At 45.4% G+C, this 23,778-nt stretch overlaps 1 protein-coding gene across 5 annotated transcripts in view; it reads left to right on the top strand.

Annotated features, from left to right (window-relative positions):
* The window catches only part of LOC309329468 (testis-expressed protein 2-like), a 34,775-nt gene that overhangs the window by 3,714 nt on the left and 7,283 nt on the right, over positions 1-23,778 (top strand). For 3 of the 5 annotated variants that reach the window (XR_014151172.1, XM_081840249.1, XM_081840248.1), the window contains 6 exons: positions 12,519-13,891; positions 17,323-17,523; positions 20,267-20,579; positions 21,813-22,045; positions 22,993-23,139; positions 23,438-23,537. Coding sequence is in view for 4 of the 5 variants with exons in the window: in XM_081840249.1 (XP_081696375.1) it covers positions 12,545-13,891; positions 17,323-17,523; positions 20,267-20,579; positions 21,813-22,045; positions 22,993-23,139; positions 23,438-23,537 (2,341 nt within the window). In the remaining variant the exon portion in view is untranslated. Of the gene's footprint in view, positions 1-1,473; positions 1,488-8,556; positions 8,648-12,518; positions 13,892-17,322; positions 17,524-20,266; positions 20,580-21,812; positions 22,046-22,992; positions 23,140-23,437; positions 23,538-23,778 lie in introns of those variants that run through there. The other 2 variants (XM_081840251.1, XM_081840250.1) reach the window with 2 other exon arrangements.

Genomic DNA, 23,778 nt, shown 5'->3' with positions numbered 1-23,778 from the left:
CATTTTCAGCCTGTGGGCTGGATCCCTTTCTGAACAACCTTTGGGGAGCTTCTGGTGGGTGGAGCCATAAATGCATTTTTTTCCTTTGTACGGGTAGTTTCTACCCACCCACCTCTGTATCCCCCCATCTAGCAAGCAAAAGAGGAATGATCAGAGTTCAAGAAACACTCAAGGAGGGTGCAAAAGAGGGTGCAACCTGGGGACAGTCCTGAGGGCCAGACAGAAAGGTCTGGAGGGCCACATTTGGCCCCCTAGGCTGAGGTTCCCAACCCCTGATTTATTTTATGAGATTTTTATCCTCCCCTTCCTGTAAGCTTCCAAAGAAATTAACTTATCTTTATGTACAGCTCTGCTTCCTCCTAGCCTAGTATGGAAAAGGGATGGAAATTCATCTGCCTTTGATATGGCTGTTGCCTCACCTATGATGGGGGATGCTTAGAGGGACTTTTTTTAGTTTTGGAGGGATCAGTGCATTAAAATCTGAAATCACTCTTTAACAACATCTCTGTCCAATGCTGCAATCTGAAAACAAGAAACTGCCTGGGCTTTTTTTTTTAAGCAATAATACTGGGAGTTCATGCTTTCTTATAAGAAATAATCAACTTGGACGCGGGTGGCGCTGTGGGTTAAACCACAGAGCCTAGGACTTGCCGATCAGAAGGTCGGCAGTTCGAATCCCTGCGACGGGGTGAGCTCCCGTTGCTCGGTCCCTGCTCCTGCCAACCTAACAGGTCGAAAGCACGTCAAAAGTGCAAGTATATAAATAGGTACCGCTCCAGTGGGAAGGTAAACGGCGTTTCCGTGCGCTGCTCTGGTTCGCCAGAAGCGACTTAGTCATGCTGGCCACATGACCCGGAAGCTGTACCGCCGGCTCCCTCGGCCAATAAAGTGAGATGAGCGCTGCAACCCCAGAGTCAGCCACGACTGGACCTAATGGTCAGGGGTCCATTTACCTTTACCTTACCTGAGTTTACTCCTCCCTCCCATTCTGTTTTGCTTTTCTGCTGCATCTTTTTAGACTAAGTTTGAGAGCAGGGACTGTGCTGTTACTATTGATCTTTCTGAGAACCCTTTTTGGCTGAAGAGCAGCATGAAAGTTCTTTAAATAAATAAATAAAAATGCAGACAGTGCCTTCTCTCTCCTGCCCAAATCTGACCCCTAATTCCATATTTGTAGGACAGATCAAAGTAATGCTTAATAGGCACTTTGCCTATGCTTGAAATATTTCCTTCTGTTTTACGAAGTCTCATGCACAGAGATGACATCTCTGTAATAAAAACCTGACTTTGAAAGTAACTTTCCTACCATACAAGCACCTAATTTGATTTCTGCCTAAGAATTCATGGTCCTGAATTGCAGCTTTCCTTCCTTCTTGCCTGCCTGCCTGCCTGCCTGCCTGCTTGTAGTCCTTATTGTTGCAGAGATAAACTTGGAACAGGCAGGCAGTAAGCAGTGAGAAACTGGATGGGCATGCAAAGATCAGAAGGTGAGGAAGCTTGTTGGCACCACAGAGATTAGTTCCTTATAATTAAAAGTAAAGGTACCCCTGACCGTTAGGTCCAGTTGCAGACGACTCTGGGGTTGCGCACTCATCTCGCTTTACTAGCCGAGGGAGCCGGCGTTTGTCTGCAGACAGCTTCCGGGTCATGTGGCCAGCATGACTAAGCCGCTTCTGGCGAACCAGAGCAGCGCCCGGAAACGCCATTTACCTTCCCGCCACAGTGGTACCTATTTATCTACTTGCACTTGACGTGCTTTTGAACTGCTAGGTGAGCAGGAGCTGGGAGCAACGGGAGCTCACCCCGTTGCGGGGTTTCGAACTGCCGACCTTCCGATCGGCAAGCCCTAGGCTCTGTGGTTTAGACCACAGCGCCACCCACGTTCCTTCCTTATAATTAGCAGAGAGCAAATAGCTTATGTAGTTGTGCTACGATAGCTGTCATTCAGGTCATATAGAATCCCGTGTTTCTTGATGCAGGATTTTAGCATCTCTTAAAATAAAAAAAGGCCAGTGGCCCATCTAGTCCAGTATCCTGTTTTCACAGTCGCCAACCCGATGCTCATTGTGGAAATCCCACAAGAAGTAGCTAAGTGCAAGAGTCCTCTGCCCTCCTGCAGGTTCCAGTAACTGGTATTCAGAAGCATTACTGCCTCTTTGAAAGCCATCCAAGTCGATGGCCATACCTGCCTCCTGTGGGAGTGAGTTCCATAGATTAACTCTCTACTACATGACGAAGTGCTTTCTTTTATCTGTCCTGAAACATCCAACATTCAGCTTCATTGGATGTCCACGAGGTCTACTTTTCTCTACCCCCCTCTCTCCATGACATGCATAATTTTATAAACGTCCATCGTGTCAACTCTTACTTGCCTTTTCTCTAAAGTCCCAAATGCCACAGCCAGGGCCAGATTTAGGTTTGATGAGGCCCTAAGCTACTGAAGGTCATGGGGCCCTATATATGCCCAGCTGTCCTTTGTCAACAACAAATTGTCGCTGTTTTTTGTGTTGAATTTATGCTATATGGTAATTTATGGACCTAATAGGTATCTAAAGCCATTTGCACATAACAAAATATATATTTTATCAAAGTAATTGTTGAACTTATCTTATATTTTGGAAATGTACATCCAGGGTTTTTTCTCCTTTAAATTTTTTTGGGGGCCCCCAAGAGAGTGGGGCCCTAAGCTATAGCTTGTTTAGCTTATACGTAAATCCAGCACTGGCCACAGCCTTTCTTTGTACGAAAGTCGCTCCTTCCCCTTGCTCATTTTGTTTTTTCCTTTTCTGGACTGCCCATAATAATCCTTGGCAGCAGCATGAAAATCCCTACAACTGCAAACTCTGAAGATTCACAGAGTTCTCCGGCAACATTCTATAGTACTCGCACTTCATATAATCATAGAGTTGGAAGAGGAACCTCAGAGTTCATCTATCCCAACCCCGCTCAATGCTGGATCTGCAGTGCCGGACCATGCAACTGCACCATCCTTGGCTGCCTTTGCTTACTCCTCCAGCAGAGGTGGGGAGCTTTAAGAGCCTAGCTGTTGGTTTTTTAAATTCCATTTAGCTTTGCAATCTTCACTTTTATGCATATTGCTCAAGGCTGAGAAGATTGAGATTTAGAAGGTGCTGGTACAACCCTTTATTTTTAGCTTGGTTGAGCTATGAGCATTTCAGCTTCCATAAGTGGGGCTCGATATGCTTGTCATCAACACCTTCTGCAACAATTGAGAGATTAGGCCCCAGTGAAACAGCTTCAGGTTCAGGTCAGACTATTTGTTTCACCCAACATCCAAGAACACAGGAAGCTGCCTTCTCCTGAGTCAGACCATTGGTCCATCCAGCTCAGTATTGTCTACACCCATGGCTGCCAAACTGTTTGGAGCCACTGCCCCCTTGTTCCCATAAGCTCATCCCCAGTGTGCCCTGCCCTATAAAAAGTATTATTCAGAATAGCAGTCCGCATGACCCACTAAGGGAGATAATACCACAAGAATATTCAAAACAGTAACAATGAATTGCACATTTATTCAAAATCCAATTAAAACTATTTAATTAATTCAAATGTATGAACTTGATTTGGTTGATACCAGCTTTACCTATAACTAGCTGTTTTGTGACGTGTGACGACTCAGAATTGTGAATACAAACAAGCGTGACCGAAGGAAATAGCTTTGACAGCGATAAGAACAGCAAAATGTGAAATACAAAGCGAGGAAGGTGATTCACTCTAGGCAGCAAAAAAGCCCTGGACTCGTCTTAACAAAAATGTTTTTAGCAGGCACCGAGAAGAGTACAGCGAAGGGCCTTCTTGATATCAATAGGCAGGGAGTTCCAAAGTGTAGGAGCTGCCACACTCAAACATTGAATTCTTACAAACGCAGAACGGGTATTATGTCACAACTGTGACAATGTCAGTTCCAGAGGCAGAGCTAGCTGCTTCCGCACCTGGAGCGGTGCAAATGCTATGCACCCAGGGGCGGGGGCATGGGGGCGGGGTGAGCATCCCAGGGGGGCGGAGCAAGCTGCCCATGGAGGGTGGAGCGAGCCGCCCATGGCAAGCTGCTTCCTGGGCAGGGGGGAGGAGTGAGGGAGCTGCGCCGCTTTGCCAGCAGCCTTCCTCCCTTCCCTCTTCCTTTTGACAGCTCGGGGGAGGCTCCCCTCCCCCCAGGAAGCAGCCTGAGAGCGGACGGCAACGGCGCGCCACCCACCCGCGACCCCCAAGCCTCCCCTGAGCTGTCAAAACGAAGGGGGAAGGGAGGAAGGCCGCCAGCAAGGTGGCGCATCTCTGCCCCCTCCCCCGACGGCTCGGGGTAGGCTTGGGAGTCGCAGGCAGGTGGCATTCTTAATGTCACCTCCCCCTCAGTGATGATATCTGGGGCAAACCGCCCCCACCGCCCCCCCTTCCTCCGCCCCTGGTCAGTTCTGCCGATCAAAGAGGCTGAATGGGCATATATGGGGTAAGGCAATCTAGGTGAACTCTGGTCCCAAGTCATTAAGGGTTTTATATACTAAAAGTAAGACCTTGAACTTGGCCCAGTAGCAAATTGACAGCCAGCACAGATCTCTGAGCACAGGCGTGATATGCTGACAGGGCCTCCCTTCTGTCAGCAATCATGCTGCAGCATTTGGCACTAACTGCAGCCTCTGGATCAAGCACAAGGGAAGCCCCACATAGAGCATGTTGCAGTAACCCAGAAAGCCTTAAAGACCCAGGGTGCTTGTCTCTCTGCCCTGGCCTTGAAGGTCAGCCAGGAATTTCCGATGAGATTTAGGGCTGTAGGACCTCTCCAGTAGGTCTGGTCAAGGGCAGGATTGTGCCCCAAGCTATTTCACAAGACTACGTCTCCCAGCATTCCATAGGGAGGAGAGGTTTCGCCAGTTACGCTAGCTTGAAGTGTGGGTGTAGCTTTAATCGAGGAGTGAATGAGGGCCTGAGTCCTGCAGCTGAGGAAAGCGTTTCAACTGCAGAACTAATAACGGCAGCAATTAGCTTTTGGCGAGGATGCTCAATCAGAGATAATTAGACGAGGGAATTCCTGACTCTATAATTGATACGTCTCTTCAAAGGGGGCAGGACAAGCCATATTTGATGAGAACAGTTTGCAGCCAAACCACCAGATTGGCATAAAGGAGGATGAGAGCGCCCAGAAGTGCCATTTTCCCTGTTTCCTACAAGGCAACAAGAAAGAGCAAAAAGCCAGGAATGGCGGACAGGAGTCTATTAGATGGATTGTCAGCTACATTTTAGGCCAGGGATAGGGCCCCTTCAGCTCTCATTATCCTTGACTGGTGGCCATGATTAAGCTGATGCAAGTTGGAATCCAACAACACCTGGAGAGTCTGATGTTCCCCCTGTTAAGATATGAAAGCAACGCAGCTGCAAACTGGTAGCTTGAAAACAACACATGATGGGACTGTCTGTGGGAAACAGTGGGACAGTCAGTTCACAGGGCAATTCACCGGAATTTGCTCAGAGTGTAATTTGAGACCTTCCTCTTGCGTATGTACAGGAAGTCTTTGTCACTTGCTGGATGGAAACTGAAGTGAACGGACATGTTTTCTGTAGTGCTGAAAAGTCAGAAATAAAAGCATGTAAATAGACGTTTCTGGCTATCTCCTTTCCCTGCTAGGGAAGCAGGAGGGAGTGGGTGTGTACTAGCCTGGAGTGTGACCTAGCCTGGATGCTGCGGGGATTGCAGCCAGGGAGGTCACCGGAGACCAAGCCGGGAGCCTGGGAGAGTTGCCATCTTCTCCCGAAGAAGGCTTATTTTCCAACACCCCCATCCTCCTTATAGGTCCTAAGCCTGTTGTTATCCCAAGAGCTCTTGCCCCTCTGCCTAGCCAGGTATTAGCTATTGTGATGCTATAGAATGCTCTCCAACATTTAATGCTCTCCAACACGCTGTGGGAGAAACGTCAGTGATTACAATGCTCTGTTTTTATTGCTTCTCATGGCCTAGAACTGACCCTGAACCCAGCCCTGAATGAGCTATTAGATGGGTGTTAAATGTTTGGGTGAAAGGGCCATCTCTCCGTGGTAGAGCATCTGTTTTGCATGCAGAAGGCTCACAGGTTCAATCCCTGATGGCATCTCCACATAGTGCTAGGAATTTATCCCCTCTGAAGTCCTGGAGATTCACCTCAAGTTATTGTGGATCGTACTAAGCTTGGTAGGCCAAAGGTCTGACTCTCTGTAAGACACCATCCTATGTTCTGTACAGCGGTACCTCGGGTTATATACGCTTCAGGTTACACACTCCACTAACCTAGAAATAGTGCTTCAGGTTAAGAACTTTGCTTCAGGATAAGAACAGAAATCGGGCTCCGGCAGCGCTGCAGCAGCAGGAGGCCCCATTAGCTAAAGTGGTGCTTCAGGTTAAGAACAGTTTCAGGTTAAGTACAGACCTCCGGAACGAATTAAGTACTTAACCCGAGGTACCACTGTACTTTAAAGAGCAAGGATTTCTAAAGCGAGCAGGATTGATATGGACTTACGAGGCTCATCCTCGTAGGAGCTGGTGCAGGAAGGCGCAGGTTGAATTCTAGGACCTGATCTGCTACCAAGCAGGTTCAGACTAGGGAATCTGGAGAGACACATCTAGCTTCAAAAATCTACAAAACCAGCAATATTTACAATCAAGAACATCTCTGGGAGACTCTGCTGTCCTCCGCTAATTGATTTTCCTCCCCATCTTGCCACAATAGCCTGTTGTAGTTGTTATAACAAACAATCTCTACCAAAGGAGCCCAGGGCAGCAAAGGTATCAATACTAATATAATTAAAACTTTAAAGCAACCTTCTAAAAAAAACAGTTTTAAATTCCCCCCAGGCAGTCTTTTTCAGTGGTTTCTACAAATTGCTGTGTACTCCAAGTTCCTTCTCAAGAAAATGAGCTTTCTAAATCTGGATCATCTTTATTGTGCTATTGATTGTGCTTTCAGCAAGTTAATAACCTCTCAGGAAATGGGGACTGCCTTTTGCATACTCAGAAACCACTCAAGGCAGGACTCAGTGATTGACAGCAGAGAAAATGCTGACCCCCTGAGTGAGATGTAGGCTGGAGACAGATCAATAGTTTTGCACTTTCTTTCTTTACCCGCCCCCCTAGGGAATAGAAGGGGGTAGGATCTTTCACTTGGGAGACAGACCCTCCAAATGTCACCTCTCTTTGTGGCATATATAGGGGGATATTACAACCTCTCCTTACCTTCGGGAGCCATTAGTGCCCTTGTGACATCACAGCAGCCATTTCTCCAATCCCAACCCTCATCTCAAACCCGTTTGCATAACAAGCAACTAACACACCTACAGTATTGTTGGAGAGACTGCTCTGCTTAACACGGACTGGTGCAATGGGTCAAAAATACATTGAGAACATACAAATGTGAGCAATAGTCAAAAGAGCTACACCATCTCTGTGCCAGCCAGCTGGTGGGCATTTTGTTCATTACAAAACAATTAGTGCCAATAAATATCTATACTATTGCCAGGGCCGCAGATTCCTCAAACTATATTTCTCTTGCTGCGAGGGAAATAGACTAACAAAGCTGACTGAAACTGGTTCGCAGGGAGAGGGAGGGGAAAGCAGAGCACCTGCTTTGCAACACAAAGTTCCCGTGTTTGATTTACGGCATCTCCAGGTAGGGCTGTGATGGGAAAGACTCGTCTGAAACCCTGCAGAGCTGCTGCCAGTCAGTGTTGATAGTACTGAACCAGAGGGACCAAAGGTCTGAGTTGGTATAAGGCAGCTATTTGTGTTCTTGTGTTCCTAAATGTACACTCCACTGGTGCCATTCCCCATCTGTTGCCTCTTCATAGATCCCCAGATAGACTGGAGACGTTATTTCAGGTTCATTTTGTTGATGAAGAAGAGGGATTAGGGAAATGTAAGGAACATGGGTGGCGCTGTGGGTTAAACCACAGAGCCTAGGACTTGCTGATCAGAAGGTTGGCAGTTCGAATCCCCACAACGGGGTGAGCTCCCGTTGCTCGGTCCCTGCTCCTGCCAACCTAGCAGCTTGAAAGCACATCAAAGTGCAAGTAGATAAATAGGTGCTGCTCTGGCGGGAAGGTAAACGGTGTTTCTGTGCGCTGCTCTGGTTCGCTGAAAGCGGCTTAGACATGCAAGCCACATGACCTGGAAGCTGTACACCGGCTCCCTCGGCCAATAAAGCGAGATGAGCGCCACAACCCCAGAGTCGGTCCCTTTACCTTTAAGGAACATGGAGGCCCTACGATGAGCAGGCTTAGAAAGGCAGCTGGGGCAACAGCACTGCAGCCTCTGATTAATTCATGCCAGCAAAGTGCTTTAAAGAGCTTGCCAGAAATAGTGAGCCTTTAAACAAAGGAGCAAGCAGGCTTCCAGCTTGAAAATCAGGGGAGGATGTGCGTCCTGGCAGAGTAAATGCAAAGAATGTTCTGAAGGCGAAGCAAACTTTTCCTTGTGTGCTGGCATAGTACTGGGTTGTTCTTGTTCTTGTTTTTATTATGTATTTTGTGTTCATATATTTTGATTTTATGTTGTGAACTGCCCTGAGACCTGCAGGTATAGGGCAGTATACAAATAACAACAATAGATGGGAAAGTGCCCTGGGCAGCAATCCCGGGCATTGAAAAGCCTGTCCCAGTGAAATATCAGAGGGTGAGTTGCATCCACACACACCTCTTTGCTTATTGGCATCTGTCCAGAAGCTCATCCAAGTGACCTGTTAATTGACCATTTCATCCAGCTTTGCTTGTGCAGAGTTTACACAGAGGTTTGGCTACATCCGGTCTTTATTAAGCATTCATTCTGGGGGGTTTTTTTGTTGAGAGGATATACCAGGTAATTTAGGTTTGCACAATTGTTTTAATTAAAAAATATTGATATGCTGTTTTTTTTTTTTAAAAAAAAAGCCAGAGCAGTTTACAACAATTGTACATAAAACCATGCGATGAAAATATATATTCAAAAAGTTAAAATCAGAAATCAGCCAGCTACTGTAGAAGGATACATCTTAATTGCCTGCATAGTAGAATAGGAAAGTTATCAGCAGGCCTTTTAAAAGTTGAAACAGAAGACACCTGCTGAATCTCCATTGGCAGGGTGTTCCACAGGACTGGGCAGATGACACTAAAGGCTTGATTTCTTCTTGTTGTCAGATGAGCCTCCCCAGTTCTGGGAATGATCAGAGATGCTTCTGCAGATTATCTCAGTGATTGAGATATAAGGCTTCAGGAGGTCACTGGTGTACCCTAGACCTATGTTGTCCAGGGCTTTGCAAATTAAGACAAGGACTCTTAACCTGGCTCAGTAGTAGATGGGCAGCCAGGGTCAGCCAGATACCACATTCTACATCAGCTGCAGCTTCTGAACCAGGTCCAAGGGCAGCCCCAAGTAGAGAGCATTGCAGTAATCCAGGATTGAAGTTGCCAACGTATGGGTTACAGTGGTGAGGTTAAGTGTAATCATAAAGTGGGTTAAAGTACCCAGTTGCCATAGCATAACAAAACCTCGTAAAAAAAAAAGAATTGGGCTTTCTGCAGTTTGGAAAAATGACAAGGAAATGCACTAGAAAGCATGGGATGGATGGGAGGGAGCCTTAATGGGAAGACATATGTCAGGGGTTCAGGGAGAGAGGCGCAGATGAGGGAGGAGACAGAGAGTGAGGGGGAAGGATTCCAGAGTGACGAGGAAGAGGATGACAATGACCCAAGATTGTCCATGAGTCCGTCCAGTGAATCGGAGGACTCCCAAAAGGGAGCCCCTCTGGTCAAGCCAAGGGGAGCTAGAGGGGGAAGCAGTCAGGAGCAGGGAAACGAAGGGGGAACCCACAGTGGGAGTTGGAGAGCGAGACCGGCTGCTCCGCTGGAACGGAGTGAGGGAGGAGGAGTGACCAGTGTGTCAGAAGGAGCAGAAGAGGAAGCAGAGAGGGGAAGGAGATCAGGGCAAAACGTCCTGCCGGAAGGGGAGGAAAGTAGTACCGAGGGCAGTGTAACTGTCGAAGGGAAGGTCAGGGGCAACGTACACGCGCCAAGTTCAAAATGGGAGGCGCACGGAAATGAAGAGAGTCTTGGGGAGGAGCCTGGTCCCAAAGCCCGAAGGAGGGGGGAGGAGGCGGCAGAGGATTCAGCCTCTGGAGAGTCCCGAAGGGAGAGAACACAGGGGGGCAGAAAGACCCTGCGGAAAAGGAAAGAGAGAAAGAGGTGGACCAGTACAAGCCTCTTAAACTGGTGTAGAGGGGGGACCGACTCAGAGGGGACTTCAGCGGTCTAAGCGTAACAGACGTAGAGTCACGGAGCTCGGATGTAAAGCTAATAATGTTCTTCAATAAAAGCTTTTGTACATAAGCTGGAGCGGACTTTGGTCTCTTGTGAGCTGGGACCACGGGTGACTCTGACAACATATAAATACCTCATAGGCCAGTCCAGATGAATGCTCTATATATCTGTCATCTGGGGAAACCCTATCAATTTCTGCACCAAGTTAACCAATTTATCTGCAAAAAAGGAAAACCATGATGAGATCTATAGAAACTTGATTTTTATCGTAATGTATTTTTGTCAGTGTTTGTCCTTTGATGCTATGGCCTGTCGGCTATGCAAATAAAGTCTATTCTCTTGATTTTTTTAAAAAAAATATTAATGGAAGCAGAGATTCCGAGGACAATGAATTTTGCACTAAGGAAACCTTCAGTATTTATTCTAATGTAGAATCTCAAACATACACACAACCCTGGTAATACTCCTAAAGGTCAGAACATCAGAATCCCTGACCTATTATTATTTTTTAAACAACTTTTTACCAATAGAACTCTCAGCAGAGAATCTTCCTTGCAGCACAACCTATTTTTAATTCATTGCTTTTTAAAACTCCCCGAGGGATTTAAGATTAATGTGACAATGCATGAGTCACTCTTGCTGAAAGCTAAAGTCAGTTAAAAACACAAGTTTACAAAGCTAAAAATAATAATTTAAAAAAACTGAAAACCCGATGACAACCCAGAACACAGCTTGGTAAACTGTGATTCCATTAGGTTAGTTTTTTAAAAATGGGAATAAATGTTCCCAGCAAAGCCAAATGCTGGCAATATAGATGATGTTACTATAAAGATCAATGGTCCTAAAAGACAAAAAGTTGAAACGATGTCATAATCGGAGTAAACCTATTGAAATAAATAGCATAACTGACTTAAATCTATTACTTTCAGGGAATCTACCCTGAGAATACCTTAGATGGAGTCACGGCTAAAAGTTTTATTTTGATATCTGGCTTCTTTTTCTTCTTATTATGCATTGATTAAATAATGCAGATAGGAGAGTAAAGGAAAAAAAGACCACTGAATAGTGTCTGAATTGCCATCACATTTTGCTCTGTTGTTGAATTTTAAAATCCTATCATTTAAAAAATGAGAAAGATTGTGGAATTCCACTTTACAGGCAGATCTGTACCAAAGCTTTGTCGTCGTCGTCGTCCCCCCCCCCTTTCCACTCTGAGAAAGTTGGTGAGGAAATGTTTGGGATTTCCTACAGATAATGCTTAGAACCATTTCACCAGATTACAATTCCCAGCATTCTTAGGCAGAAACAATGGCCATGAAAATTATGCAAAACGAAGCTAAGTATGTAGTCCAGATAATGCTTTTTATTTATTTAAAATAATCTTTCAACTGCTTTTCATTTCAAGACAATATCTCAAAGTGGTTTATAGCAAGGAAATAACGCAGCAATAAAATCAGTGAAAAGGTCCTTAAAACTTAGCAACATGCTCCAGAGGCAATAAAAAAAAAAAACCCACAAGCATCTGTTGGAGATGCCTGGTCAGAGATGTGTTTTCATTAGACAGTGAAAGTGTTCCACCACTATTGCCTGCTGTATCACCTATGGGCGGGCGCTTCAAGGACAGGACAGCCTTTGCAAAAGGCTGTTCTCCAGCTATTTTGGACTACAACTACAGTCGTACCTTGGAAGTCAAACAGAATCCGTTCCGGAAGTCTATTCGACTTCCCAAACATTTGGAAACCAAAGCACAGCTTCCTATTGGCTGCAGGAGCTTCCTGCAGCCAATCAGAAGCTGCAGAAGCCCCGTCAGACGTTCAGGTTCCAAAAATAGTTCACAAACCGGAACAGTCACTTCCAGGTTTGTGGCGTTCAGGAGCCAAAATATTCAAGAACTAAGCTGTTCAAAAACCAAGGTACAAATGTATGTGGCTGGTGGGAGTTGTCTTCTGAAATAACTGGAGGGCACCAGCTTTACACCACTGAGGAGGCTAGGAGGGCCTCCTTAGAAGATCTTGATGATGGAGTGAGTCTAGCTGTGGGGAAATGTGCCTTCAGGCTACCTTGACCTGAGTTTTTTAGGGCTTTGTATGCCCATGAGCACAGGGACTGATAATACCGTAGTTTGTAAAACTTTATGGAACTGAATAATGCCTTACATGATGAGATTATTTGGGGCTGGAGGTATATTTCTATTCCATGAGGCTTAATGTGGAGGTTCGCATGTCTCTGAATGTCTCCCATCACTTTTGCAGGCTCAGTGTCGGGGAGGATGTGAAAGATGGATGACCACTCTCAAATCACTTTTGGTCCATTGACTGCAAAGTTTTCTTCCCAACCGTACCCTCAGCAGGGAGGCGAACCTGCTAGTTCCCAACAGTTAGGCAACCACCTTGCTGCTCCCAGCAAAGAAGATGACTGGGAAGGCGTAGATGGAAATGAACTGATCTTTGCCTTAGATGATGAGGAAGATGCAACTCCTGACTCACCTGACCACTTTTCTATGTGTGAAGATTTTGGGAAACAGGATGAACATCAGGAAGAGTCCACATTCCACATGCCATCCCCTCTGCCGTCTCCTCCTGAACTGGATTTCTTGCCCGCCCTCCCCACTTCCAGTTCACCCAGTTTATCACCCCAGAGATCAACAGGCCTTGTAAACCCTCAAGGCCCCAAGCCATTAATCAACTTAGTGAAATCCCTCTCAACTGAAATTGAGCCCCGGGACGCCTCTTCCCTCAAGCCCCAACCTTTGCTGAGCTTGGTCAAATCCATTTCAACCGAGATTTCCCGCCTGGAGCCAGAGGTGACACAGTCAAAGTCCGACTCCAAGCTCAATGTCCATCGATGGCGGCAGATCACCCATCCCAAGGGCAAAAATGGGGATTCTAGGACGGCTCCCTCCTCCCCCAACATTTCCCCCTCAGAGAGCAAAAGCAGCTTCTTCAAGGCTCAGGAAGCCAAATTTGAGGACACGAAAAGGCGGTTTTCAGAGGCCATGCATGAACCCCTTAGCAGACTCAGCAAAATCATGGGGGATGAGAATAATGTTTCACCAAAACACAGATCCCCATTTTCTGGCAACCACGCCCACGATTCCCCTTCTAGCCACAGCAAGGAGACCATTTTGGAAGACAAGGAGAGCCCCACCCAGGAGACCAATCTACATGGGGCTGTTCCAGGACAGCCATCTGGGAGGAGTCAAGTGGAGGACTATTGCCCCAGTGAACAGAAATGGGGTCCCTCCTTGAACTGCCAGTATGAAATCTGCTCCTATGGAGATGTCATCCAAGTGGTGGAGGTTGCTGCGGACAAAAGCAGTGGCACAGAGGAAGTGCGGATGCTTCCACCTCTGGACATCCTCCGCCCCACCAAGCCTTGTAGCAGAGTGCCATGCAAAGCGCTTGTCTGTGTCGCCATCTTGGCCTACCACTATTTTGTGCTGCCGCTGCCTCCTTACATCTCAGGCCTCTGCCTTGGCTTGGCATGTGGGTTCATGCTGGGCTTCCTCATTATTCTTCTGATGATGCCAAAGCGTTCCTTGTCTCCACGGAAAAGGCAGACATCTCTAGACCAGCTGCCATCAGAGACGTTGAATCAGCAGCCCCAGGAACCCAACATTCTTAAGGTAGGAGATAGGGGTATTGGAAGTTGGCCATTGGTCCCATATAGCCTCATAATGTCTACACTGACTGGCAGTGGCTTTCCAGTCTTTTAGCTGGGGAACACTCAGTCCTACTTGGGGATTGAACCTGGGACCATCTGCATGCAAAGTACATTCTCTGCCCCTGAGCTACAGCCCATCCCGAACAAATTGCCCAGTGGAACCAATGTGAGGCAGAATGCTGAAACAAAAACCCTGTCACTGTCATTTGTTCCCAGACATCTCAACTGATATTTTTAAACATTTTATGAAATTATACATAGCTAGTTGTACTGGGCAGGGCAGGTTGACATTTTGACAACAACCTAAGATTCTGACCTTTTCACAAGAAACTATAGCAACCAGAATAACCCAGAGCTTATGAAAAAGAAAAAGAAATGAAAAACACTGGGGTGCCATTTTCCCCCCTGACCAATTGGCCGTGCAGTTGGTTGAAAGGTTTCATATAATGTTTAATATTTTTTTTTATGTACCACCCTAAGAACTTTTGGTTTGAAGAGCAGGTTATAAATGGAATGAATGAATCAATCCATCAATCAACCGTCCTAGGCCAGACACTGCCCACTCTTAACAAGAAGCCCTTGGTGGTGGGGTTGGCCAAGATTCCTCAGTGAAGGGGCAGCCATTCTCTACAGCATTCATTCATAGATTTATTTATTGCATTTATAACCTTTCCTCTAATAATCTCAAGCTGCTGTTCAATTTTCTTCCCCATTCCATTTTATCCTCACAACAGCCCTGTGAGGGAGGTTAGGCTGAGAGACCGTAGTTTGCCCAAGGTGACCCAGGGAGATTCATACGGCTGAGTGGGGATTTGAACCCTGCTCTCCTAGATCCTAGCCCAACCTGCATAGCCAGTATGTCAGGTAGAGATAGGCCAGTGAATTCATTTAGGTTTGCATTTGAAGGCAAACCAACCTATTCTGTACTTTCCAAACCAAACCAAAACACAGCCACCCTTTGAAATTTGCACCCCTCTGAATTAGACTGCACTCCAGTCTAAGAATGTGTGCAAAAATGCAAATGCTACGGTAAGGTGTCCTTAAAATTTTTAGTGAAAAAATACATAAAATATTAGGGAAATTTAGTTGCAACAATGTTATATTAGGAGAATTTTCACAAGGACTTAAAATCTTGTATATATTTTTTCTTCATGAAATGATGGGGGTGGGGATGAAATATAGAGTTGTATGTAGTGCTCAGAACAGATTTATTGAAATTAATAAATTAGTGATTTCCAATAACTTCAGTGGGTCTACTCTGAGTAGGATCAGCCCTAGAGTACAACAACCCTGACAGGTTTATCCATCTTTAACGTCAGGGCAATGAAGGGAAAAGAAGACAACCGTTCTCTTTCCTCCATCCCACACCTCCATTGCTGCTCCCACAGATTAAGTTATCTGAGGGGAGCAGATTGCCATTTGTGGAGGGCATCAGAAAAAATGGGTGGGTGGGTTTCCTCAAGCTTCATATTGGCTCTGATTAAAGTCCCCAGGTAATTCAGATAATTTCCATGTTAGCCTGACACCAACTGGGGAGAGTATACCCATCTTTAGCTTCAAGGAGGTGTCGGCCTACTTAAGGCACGAATAATGGTTGCCAAGCAACAAAGGCGGAGGCTTTCATCTCCCATCCTGTTGCTGCGCAGTCTCCATCAGAGGCAATGAGGAGGAAAGTTAAGGAGTTGCTTTAAATTGTTTATAATATTCTGTTTTAGTGCCGTAACCTGACTTTGGACCTTAGGGTGAAGAGCTGGCAGTAAAAAAACAACCCCAATGTTCCCATGCTCCTCTCTCAACATGGATTTGTTCAACACTGAAACAGTTCTCACACACACACACCACTAGGAGAGATAATCCTTCCACTGAGAAGCAAAACTAGGACTATCCCCTTTAATAGATTAGATTAATTGATTAGAAACCTTTTTAATCAACTAAAAAGGCACCCTCGATTAATCCAGCGACACATTATTATTATAATTTTTTTATTTTGCTGTTAAGGCTGTTACATATTTATTTATATTATTATGCCTTATTATTAAAGCTATTTATTCATTTCTTGTTATTTGTATGTTGCTTTTCCAAAGGTAGCTCACAACACAGCAGTATTGTTATTAATAATAATTTTAAAAATGCAAATCAATGCATTCTTAGAAAGACAGTCTAAAGGCTAAGGGTTGTCTGCAACTCACTGATTATTCAGGGTAGACCTATGAAAATTAGTGAAGTTTGTCATATCCATTAATCTCAGTGGGTCTTTTCTGAGTAGGACAAACACTGGATACGGCCCTCATTCCTTTCAAAACAGCACCTTAAGAGAGATATTCTTTACTCCCTTCACTTTCATACAGGTGACAATGCCTCTTTTTAAGATGGTGTCTTCAGGGATATAGGAAACCTTCCTGGGTTTTTTTCCTGTTTAGACCAGTATTGTCTACAGTAGGAATGGGAAATCTTTTTCAGCCCAAGGGCCACATTCCATCGCGGGTGACCTTCAGGGGGCCGTACACTGGTAGTGGGCGGAACTAGAGTCAAAAGTAGGTGGAGCAATGGCTGTAACTCCGATACCTTTGTACAGTATAGGAGACTGCATTCCATCCACGAAAAAAGTACTTGAGGCTTTGGATGCAGGGCCAGTGAGGAGCCTGCCCTGGGGAGGGTCCCACACGCCAGACAGAAATGGCTGGGGGCCACCCATTTCAGTGGCCCTCCAGGGTCTCAGGGCATTTGCATCACCCGTCACCTGCTCCTTTCTTTATCTAGAAATGCCAAGGTTTGATCCCAGGACCTCGTTCAATATTCAAAATATTTTCTGTTAAGTTGTGAGACTTCCCCTGTACGCACACACTATCTAAAGCCAAAAGAAGTATGATTCCCAACCCCATTCCAAAACTATTTTAGTCAGAATGAAGCACATTCATGCAGACTTTTTTTTACTTGCTTAAAAGCCATCCTGGTGAGTAAGTAGTAGTTGTTGTTGCTGCTTATTATTATTAGTAGTAGTAGTACTTTTATCTATGGGATGTTATTGGGTTGCTGTTTTTATTCTGATTATATATGTTTCCTTTTCTGTGAACAGCCCTGAGACCTCTGGGTATAGGGTGGTATATAAACTTAATAATAATAATAATAATAATAATAATAATAATAATAATCTAATTACTGCAATTGTTGCAACAATTTTAAGAAGGCAGCCCTAAGAAAAAAACACACAATTTTATACCAGGAGTTTCCAATGTGGTGCCTTCCAGCCCCAGCCAGCAATACCAATCGTCAGGTGTGATGGGAGGTGGAGTCCATCCAAAAACATCTGGAGGGCCTCACGTTTGCTACCTCTGTTTTATACTGTGTGGACGGGCTACCTCCCCCACTCTAAACAGAGTTGTTTCTTTCCAGGGGTGGATGAATGAAATGTATTTCTACGATCCAGAGATCTACCACCCATCACTTACCCACTCTGTGTTCGTGACCTTGGAAGACACCAGCATGACGCTCTCCTACCCCAAGAGCAACATCCCCCGGCGAGCCACCTTTGAGGAAGAGGACTTCAAGGTGACTTTGGTTAGTCACCGCCATTATGAAATGATTGGCGCAAAGGTGAGACACAGATGGGCAAGGAGCTGAAACTACGGGGGCGGGGGCTCGCTCACAATAGTGGGCTAGCAAACAGCAAGGGGTGGAAGGAAGACTAGGAGCACTTGCTTGGTTACCTGTTGAGTAGCATGCCGTTTGCATTTCATACAAACAAGGCAAAGGCCAAAGTTCAGAGAACATGAAGAGGAGCCTGCTGGATCAGGCCAATGGCCCAACTAGTTCAGCATCTTGTTCTAACAGTCGCCAACCAGATGCCTATGGGAAACAGGCAAGCAGGACCTGAGCACAAGAGCTCTTCTCCCTTCCTGTGGTTTCCAGCAACTGGCATTCAGATTCGCTCCAGCACTGCCAGGCTATTCATGCCAGTTGTTAGCTTCATGATTCCTGTAAAATTTTACTGATGCATTTGATTGATGTTTCATTATTTATTGTTATATTGTTGTTGGTTGTGAACCCCTTGGGTACTCTCTGGAGTAAAAGGCAAAAAGAAATAATAATATGGTGTGTATATATATATATATATATATATATATATATAATTAGTTTTCAGTTACAATAATCCAAGAAAAGCCTCATTATAACAACGCCAAATGATAATGCCATTAATAATGCCAATCATTCAAAAACCAAATTATACAATTTAGGTGGCCCCCCACATGCTAGAATTGATGGTTTGATGATTTACTATATTTCTGCATTCCAAAATCTTATAATTTCCATTACACTCCAGTCAGAATAACAAACCCTTATACTGCAACTGCAATTTTAACAGTTACAGATAGGTAGCCGTGTTGGTCTGCCATGGTCAAAACAAAATAAAATAAAAAAATTCCTTCCAGTAGCACCTTAAAGACCAACTGAGTTAGTTCTAGGTATGAGCTTTTGTGTGCATGCACACTTCTTCAGATACACTGAAACAGAAGTCACCGGACCTTTCTATATAGTGAGAAGGTGGGGAGGGGTATTACTCAGAAGGGTGGTGGGAATGGGTGATTGGCAGATAGCTGCGATGAGCCTGTTGACGACTCTTAACGACTGCAATAGGTCTAACAGTCCATTGTATATAGCCAGGCACTACGTTACAGCCGCATCTGCTCCAATTCTACAGACAGAGACTCTCACCTAAGAGATCTACAGCAAACCTTTTTAGAACTAAAATACCCAGCAGATGAAGTTAGACAACAGATCAACAGAGCCAGACTGATACCCAGAGAGAACTTGCTGCAAGACAGACCCAAAAAAGAAAATAACAGAACACCTCTAGTCATCACATACAGCTCCCAAGTTAAAACAGTACAACGCATCATCAGAGATCTACAACCTCTCCTGGACAATGACAGTTCTCTTTCTCAAGCTCTGGGAGGAAGACCTTTCATTGCCTCCAGACAGCCCCCCAATCTTAAACAACTCCTAACCCACAATAATGCTATAACCAGACTCAACACGGACACTGGCACCAGAGCCTGCAATAAACCCAGATGCCAACTTTGCTGCCACATACACCCGGACAACACCATTACTGGCCCCAACAACATCACACATACCATCTCGGGACTATTTAATTGCTCATCGTCTAACATTGTGTATGCCATAAAATGCCAACAGTGTCCTTCAGCTCTCTATATTGGACAAACAGGCCAGACCTTACGCCAAAGAATAAACGGACATAAATCCGACATCAGGAACCACAAGACAGAAAAACCAGTAGGAGAACACTTCAATCTCCCAGGACATTCTATACAAGATCTCAAAGTAGCTGTTCTATTACAAAGGAATTTCAGAAATAGACTGGAAAGAGAAGCTGCTGAATTGCAACTTATCACCAAACTTAAAACTATAGAGAGACCTGGTTTGAACAAAGACATTGGATTCTTATCTCATTATACATGACAAAGCCATTTTTCACCTTCTCACCCCTTGCTTTTTCCTGTTAGACCTATTGCAGTCGTTAAGAGTCGTCAACAGGCTCATCGCAGCTATCTGCCAATCACCCATTCCCACCACCCTTCTGAGTAATACCCCTCCCCACCTTCTCACTATATAGAAAGGTCCGGTGACTTCTGTTTCAGTGTATCTGAAGAAGTGTGCATGCACACGAAAGCTCATACCTAGAACTAACTCAGTTGGTCTTTAAGGTGCTACTGGAAGGAATTTTTTTATTTTATTTTGCAATTTTAACGACTTCCCTTCGCATTAACACATTAAATGATTTATAGCCCCACAGGTGAAGCATTCAAATTCTCTCTTTGTTCTTCTTGTGTGTGGCAATTATTCTGTCCATGATGTTTCTTCCTGTCCTTGTAATATATTTTGTCTATCTTTTGTCAGTCGTTGCTGTTTTCCATAATGCCTTGAGCGGAGCTAGTGTTCCATTGTTGTTTCAAAAGTTCTCCATGAAATAATATTATGAATAAAACCGTAGTCATCGAATTGTAGAGTTGGAAGAGTCCCAAAGGGTCATCTAGTTCAACTGTCTGCAAGGCAGGAACATAAAAACAGTTGATCCCCTAGCCTAGGACATTGGGAGCCAATGTCATGCCTTCCAAATCCTACACAGCTCCCCCCACTCATGACCATAGGTTGTGCTGGCTGGGGCTGATGGGAATTTTAGTCCAGAACATTTGCAGGGCACTGTATTGGCTACCTCTGCCTGAAGCGATATCTTTGCAGCTTGGTACTCCTGCAGCATATACTGAACAATTGCTAGTATGATTTGCAGAGTTTACACCTTCCCTTGGTGATCTAGGTCTTCCTCTTCCCACCTGGGCTGGCTCGCAAGAGGATGTGGAACAAGAAATACCCCATCTGCATTCTCCTCCCAGAGCAAGACAACTTGAGTAGCAAAGGCTCCGGTGAGCATGACTTGGAGCACTCAAGAGAGAAGGCTGTGAAGAGAAGGCTGTCTCCAGTCCAAGAGACCCCTCCAATGCATCCTGCTGAGCCCCAGGAAAAGACACTCTACCTCTTTGGCAGGACAGGGAGAGATAAGGAGGAATGGTTCCAGCATCTTGCAAGGGCCTCCCGGGCAGAAAGCTGTGAGCAGCGTAACGCCGCCACAGGTGAGCTCCAACATACCCTCCAACATTTCTCTGATGAAAATAAGGACGTCCTAAGGAAAAGTGGGGGACGTGGGTGGCGCTGTGGGTTAAACCATAGAGCCTATCAGAAGGTCGGCACTTCGAATCTCCGCGACGGGGTGAGCTCTCGTTGTTCAGTCCCTGCTCCTGCCAACCTAGCAGTTCGAAAGCACGTCTAAGTGCAAGCAGATAAATAGGTAAACAGGAAGGTAAACAGCGTTTCTGTGCACTGCTCTGGTTCGCCAGAAGCGGCTTAGTCATGCTGGCCACATGACCCGGAAGCTGTACGCCAGCTCCCTCGGCCAATAAAGCGAGATGAGCGCCACAACCCCAGAGTCGGTCACGACTGGACCTAATGGTCAGTGGTCCCTTTACCTTTACCTAAGGAAAAGTGGGGCATTCTGAGATCAAATCAGAAACTGGGACAGCTTCTGTAAATCTGGAGCTGTTCCTGGGAAATAGGGACACTTGGAGGGTCTGCTCCAATCACACACAAAAATGTGCTTCTCTCAGATTCATTTTAACTTGAATGTTTTTTGGGGGGGGAACTCCTGAGATGCTGTTCACAAAACCAGTGAGTCCTGCTAGCTGCATCTGGGAAGATGTTGCCTCAGCGAAAGCTTAAGAGTTATCTGAGAAGGGCTTGCAGGGCTTGACCCTCCAGTGACCCCACCCCTCTGGAAAGGCTGATTATGGCATTTAAAGGGCCTGCAGAATAGTCAACGGTTCCTGCAAGGTGGTGGAGCAGGAGAAGCTGCTAGGAAATCATTTTCAGACATTGTGGGAGTGTCATGTCCTCAGGCTGGTGCAGTGTAGAAGGGCTATTCCTCAGGTGGGATGACTGGTGCATCCTCCTCCGGCCAGCACTGGGTTCCTGAGGCAGGTGACATTACACCCTAGTCCCCAAATCCTCTTTTTTTGCATCACTTCCTTCCACTTTTGCTAGCCATGGGAAGGGACAAACTGTAGTGCAAGCGCTAAAGCCGGGAGAAGAAGGAGAGTATGAGCAATGGAAATGCTTCAGCGTTCCCTTTGGCATTGGAAATTGATCAGATATTGCCCACACACTCATAAGACTACCTTCTAATTCATAAGAACAAGACATTTGCCAAGAAACAGAAGATAAAGATTTTCAGAAACCCGAGGCTAAAACCATGTTTCCTGCTTTAACCGAAGGTAGCAAGGCTCTAATCTCCCCCTCTTTCTCTTGGCCAGGTTTAAACCAGCTCAGCCCATCAGGAAAGGGGACATGCAGCAGTGGCAGCAGCAGAGGCAGCACTGATGACCTCCTTTCTCTCATCAAGCCCAAGGACCTGGTTGTTAATGTCCGGGAGAAGCTCCTTTTGGATTACAACATGTACATGTCCCGAATAGTCCCAACAGGGACATGTGCCAGCCCACCCGAGAGCCCCTCCCACAGTACGGCAGGCAGCCCAACACCCAAAAAGGTGAGAAAACCACTGAGATTACCAGGTAATCCAGAAAGAGGGAAATGCTTTCAATATCATCCCTCAGGGGGGAGGAAGGCAAAGGGGTTAAACACTCACTCCTGTTAGTCAATTGTCCCCAAAACTGCTTGCATTGGGGTTTTTTTTTAAAAGGAGGTCATTGCACATTTATGTATACTGTCTAGTTAGGCCCTTAAGTCCTCACCCTAAATCAGGCTTCCTCAAACTCAGCCCTCCAGATGTTTTGAGACTACAGTTCCCATCATCCCTGACCACTGGTTCTGCTAGCTAGGGCTCATGGGAGTTGTAGGCCAAAAACATCTGGAGGGCCGAGTTTGAGGAAGCCTGCCCTAAATCAAAGGTAAGCCTTAGCACATACAATGGCTTTTGTTAAATCAAGCAGAATTCGATGCCAAATGCAGATTACAAATATGCGGCAGATCTTTGGCAAACCTTCAGTGACTCTCTAGTGAACACTCAACAAAATTAACAGAGGAGGGAGAATGTTTTGGAGACACACTCTGTTCAGCTTTTGGAGGAGGCCAAAGAGAATAAACAACATCATTTACTTATTTATTTAGAAGATCTATAAACCACGTGATCAAAGAGCTCAAAACACAGCCAAAATCCACAAATTAATTGAAAAGCAAATATGCATGAAACCATTGTCATTAAAACACAGATAATTTGGTAAGACTTTCGAAACAAACATAGGTAGCTGAATTATATGGCTAGGCGGGCTTACAGAAACATAAATGTTTTCAGCAGGCGTCTAAAACAATATAGTGAAGGCGCCTGCCCAATCTCAATCTATTGTCAGAAATGTTTTAGAACAGTAACACATGTTCAAGCACTTACAGGTGTTTAGAATGTCTTGCTCTTGGATGATCCTATACAGAATTTAAGAGACTTTGCAGTACTGCGACTCCCTTTTTCCTTCTTTTCAGTTCTTTGGGGATACAAATGTCACAAATGACACAAACACAGCTTGGGCCAATGCGGTGCTTGGGAGAATGTTTTGGGACTTCCTACGGGAAAAATGTTGGGCAGACCTAGTTTCAAACAAGATTCAGAAGAAACTAGGCAGAATCAAGGTAAGGAAATTGGCCCATTTTCTCTTCGCCTCTGTTTCTGTGTCCAAAGCAGATGCTTTACCACTGAGCTGTAGACCTTCCCTTTAGGAACCTAGGACTCTTTCTCATACTGAATGAGACCCATCTAGCTCAGTATTGTCTACACTGACTAGCAGCACCTCTCCCAAGTTTTCAAGATGGGGTTGGCCCCATATGCTGGCGTTTCACTGGAAAGTAGTTTTTTGTTTCTGCCTTTCTTTGACTTCCATTCCTGCCAGATTGTTGTTGTTTCTCCTTCCTCTCTTTTGGTCCAACTCAGCTGCCGTACTTCATGAATGAACTCACGCTCACTGAACTGGACATGGGGACATCCATCCCACAAATACTCAGCACGTCAAGCCCGACCATCGATCACCGAGGTGAGCTGTAGCAGCGTGCGGGGGGGGGGGGGACAGATTTGCACTGTCTCCCTCTAGTCCCCGCAAAGGAGTGTTTCCCCAAATATGAATGAAAAAAGACAAAGTCACAGGAACATAATACCTGTTTCACATTTGTGAGAAATCAATCGTTTAGTGTGGCGGCATCTACATTCTGAAACTCACTGTCTATTGACATCAGGCAAGTGTCGTCACAGTGCTCTTTTCGGCGTTTTCTAAAACC

Source organism: Podarcis erhardii (assembly GCF_964252035.2).
Source record: "Podarcis erhardii genome assembly, chromosome: 14".
Classification (NCBI taxonomy): Eukaryota; Metazoa; Chordata; class Lepidosauria; order Squamata; family Lacertidae; genus Podarcis; species Podarcis erhardii.
The sequence above is the reverse complement of the archived record's forward strand: the minus strand, read 5'-3'. Positions and strand labels throughout refer to the sequence as shown.